The sequence below is a fragment of the Alexandromys fortis genome, unplaced genomic scaffold (assembly GCF_014885135.2).
Source record: "Alexandromys fortis isolate MF-2015 unplaced genomic scaffold, M_Fortis_MF-2015_v1.1 scaffold_2781, whole genome shotgun sequence".
In the NCBI taxonomy this organism is placed as follows: domain Eukaryota; kingdom Metazoa; phylum Chordata; class Mammalia; order Rodentia; family Cricetidae; genus Alexandromys; species Alexandromys fortis.
Genome location: NW_026070648.1, coordinates 1 through 3,325, shown reverse-complemented (window position 1 = coordinate 3,325; position 3,325 = coordinate 1). Strand labels below are relative to the sequence as shown.

The window sequence follows — 3,325 nt, the reverse complement described above, 5'->3', positions numbered from 1 at the left end:
AGAAGAAGAAGAAGAAGAAGAAGAAGAAGAAGAAGAAGAAGAAGAAGAAGAAGAAGAAGAAGAAGAAGAAGAAGAAGAAGAAGAAGAAGGTGGTTGAGGACTGGAGAGTTTAGTTGCAGAGAACACTGACTGCTCTTCCAGAGGACCTGGGTTCAATTCCCAACACCCACAGGGCAGCTCATCACTGTGTGTAACTCCAAGATCTGATATCCTCACTGTAGACAAAACACTAAAAAGCACATGAAATAAAAATAAATTCATTTTTTCCTTAAAAAGAAAACAAAACAAACCCAGCTGGTTCATTAACCAGATTCTAAAGTCACAAGCCTGAAGTAAAGCTAACAGCATTGACAATTCTTTGAAGAATATAAAGCTTGCTATTGGTGCCATCGGCCAGAATCCGAAAGCAAGGTTGACTGACGAATGTGTGAACTGAAATAGGCTTCGTGTTTTGTGTTTTCCAGTTGCCAAGAAGCTTGCAAGTGAATATGGCTTAAAACGTCTGTCAGTAGGAGCCGCGCTGCGTAGCATGTTAAGCAATCACCCAGATACAGAGCTGTCACTCATGATCAACTGGCACCTGCACAAGGGAATGACAGTGCCGGATGCACTTGCTATTCAAGCTCTAGACCTCTCCCTGATGGAAAGTGTGTGCAATACTATAGGGTAAGGGAGCTGGGGCGGAAGAAAGGGGAGAGGGTGTAACTGCCAGGGTGCTTGTAGTTATTTAAAAAGGCCTGTAGACGGGTTTGGAGGAGAACAATCTGCTTCTCAGACTGAGCACTTAATATGGAAACATTCTCTTTTCCTGTCAAGACTCATGGCTTGAACTCATTGCAGATTAGCCCAAAGACCTCATTCCTCCCTTCAGCAACTGCTGCATGGTCCACAGATGAGGCCACCGTGACTTTCTTACCCCAGTAGTTCTTGCTGCTCCATGGAAGGGTGGAAGGGCCCTCTTTAGTTCTTGGGTGATGTGGTCCCAGGCACATGGTTCCTCTCAGGCCCAGGTCCTGTAAAGAGAGCCGTGCCCCTCCTGTAATGCCATATTCAGACAGGAACACTGGATACGTGGCTTCGTTCTCAGTTCATTGTCCCCTGCTGATCTTTCTTCTTATCTATTACAGCCATTGGTCACACCTCAGCGAACGCCAGTGCTCTCTGATCTGGAATCCAGGTCACTAGAATCCCCTGGCTTAGTCACGATCATTATATACTTAGAACCCCTGGCTCCTCTGCAGGTGGCTTTGAGTCAAGTCATCGAAGAGTTAGTTCCTCTAGTTTCAGGGCTGGGAGCACTCTTGGGTGACAGCCTTTGGGAGAAGCAGGGGCATATCCACACTGAGTTATTTCTTCTCTGGGGCTTAGCTTTCCTCAACGAGGACAACTTTGGTTGAGTATCAGATTATTCCACCTTAATCCCAGGATGAAGGCTGCTCAGCCACCCTAGCTTCTTTTCCCCAATCCTGAGAGCCACTCAAGTGGCCTTTCCCAGTAGAAAGAAGTATTGTTCAAAAGAAAGCAATATGTCACTCTCTTGCAGACTACAGTGAGCTGGCTGTGTCATTTACCCTCTCTGCTGGAGACTTCTAGCTAGGCCCTGCACTCCGTTGGAGAGCACTGGCAAGTGGGCCCTGTCATTCATTTGTCATTTATTTGTCATTCAAGACAAATAAATCCTCACTGATGGCCACCAGCCACGTGAGCAGCTTTCTGATTTGTCTATGAGACTACTCTCAGAATTTCTGGATTTTTAAAGAATTTTCGTTTCCTTTCAGTTTGGTAGACAATCTTGTTATCTCTGACTGTTGGGCTGTAATTCTCATAATTTTTGTTCTCATGCATGTGTGGCAGGCCTCACAAGCGCCCCATTCCAAATACTTCACAAATTCTCCAGTCTTCTACAGCAAGAGCATCTCCTCCCAGCGCACACATGACTGCTCACTTAGCATCTGGTCCATGCATTGCCCTCTTCCAGTTGCTTTTCACATCTGCTCTCTATCTTTAAAACCACCCAAAGGGGTAAATAGAATTTTCTCCTATTTTGCTAAAAAACAAGACATGGTTTCAAATCTAGGCCTGCCTGCATTCATTCTGATGTATTTGCTTATAGTGATAACACCAGGAATACGGAGTTTTCAAGGTATAGGAGATGTGCTTCTCAAATTCTACCAAAACCTAGTTGTGTGGTGCTGATGGAGCATATGGATGGATGAATGTGGCTCTCCTGCCTCTGCTTCCAAAAGCTGTGGATGTGTGTCCTGCCCACCTTGATGTCTAGGGATGACTATGGGTCAAGATGTAAAGATGGAAGAGAAAACACACACAAAAATGTATCAGTGTCATAAGGAAAAGCCTAGGAGTACTCAAAGACAGAGATCTGTTCTGGAAGACGTAAGGGAATTATGAGAAAAAAGGAATGTGGAATTTCTGTTTTTCTGTTTGTCTGCTAGTGTGGTCATTGATGGCTACCCTGTAACCACGAACCAGATGAATATCTTGGAGACGAGGTCAATCATTCCTATGGTCATCTTTGAGTTGGACGTGCCATCCAAGGAGATATTCAAGAGGTTGCTCTTCGAGAGGAAGATGGAGCAGAGGTAATCTTCCTGAGGGGACTGTGGGACTGGGGTGACCCTGACCATGCATACAGGGGATGTCGCAGGCCTTCAACAACTTGTCCACCCCTGCCCTGTTTCCTTCTTAGTACACCTTATCCACTGCACAACAGCACACAGATTATAGCTTACAAGAATGCCAAGTACCGTAAAAATGTCAGTGAGATCAGGCAGTTTTATCGAGAACAGCATCAAAACTGGCATGTGATTGATGGATTTCACAGTAAGTGGTGGGTGTGGAATGAAGTCATTACAGACATCCAGCAGATGAATAAGTACATACAGACATACATGGAAAGAATAAAGGAAGGTAAGAAAATGTTATTGTGTGTGTATGTGTGTGTGTTCGTGTGTGTGTGTGTGTGTGTAGCTGAGTATGAAGGCCAGAGAACAACCTCAGGTGTCTAAAAGAAAGGGGGGGGGATAGATAGGAGCCTAGCAAGATACTGTGAGACCAAGTGATAGATCCACAGCTCTGTGTCCAACATCTGAAACCACAGTTCAGCAGCCCCTCCCACCTCGAGGATACCCATGTATGGCCCACATGACCTCTCTCTTGGGCTGGCTCCATCTTCAGCTTTCCTCAGCAGACCTTCCATATCCTTGGCATCCCTAACATCCCTGCACATTCATTGTGTTTTATTTGCAACAATACATTTCCGTCACATAATCCACTCGGTTTGGGTACTTGTTTCTAATAGCCGACC

At 45.3% G+C, this 3,325-nt stretch overlaps 1 protein-coding gene across 2 annotated transcripts; it reads left to right on the top strand.

Annotated features, from left to right (window-relative positions):
* The first annotated feature begins 124 nt into the window (after positions 1-124).
* On the top strand, positions 125-3,306 carry LOC126496321 (adenylate kinase 9-like). Of its 2 annotated transcripts, XM_050133846.1 has the most exons (3): positions 125-666; positions 2,454-2,600; positions 2,708-3,306. In XM_050133846.1, the coding sequence occupies exons 1-3, from the start codon at positions 530-532 to the stop codon at positions 3,024-3,026; spliced, it is 603 nt and encodes a 200-aa protein (XP_049989803.1). In that variant the 5' UTR covers positions 125-529; the 3' UTR covers positions 3,027-3,306. The 2 variants fall into 2 exon arrangements, with proteins under 2 accessions (XP_049989803.1, XP_049989804.1); XM_050133847.1 differs by having other exon boundaries at positions 129-666; positions 2,454-3,306.
* The last annotated feature ends 19 nt before the right edge of the window (positions 3,307-3,325 follow it).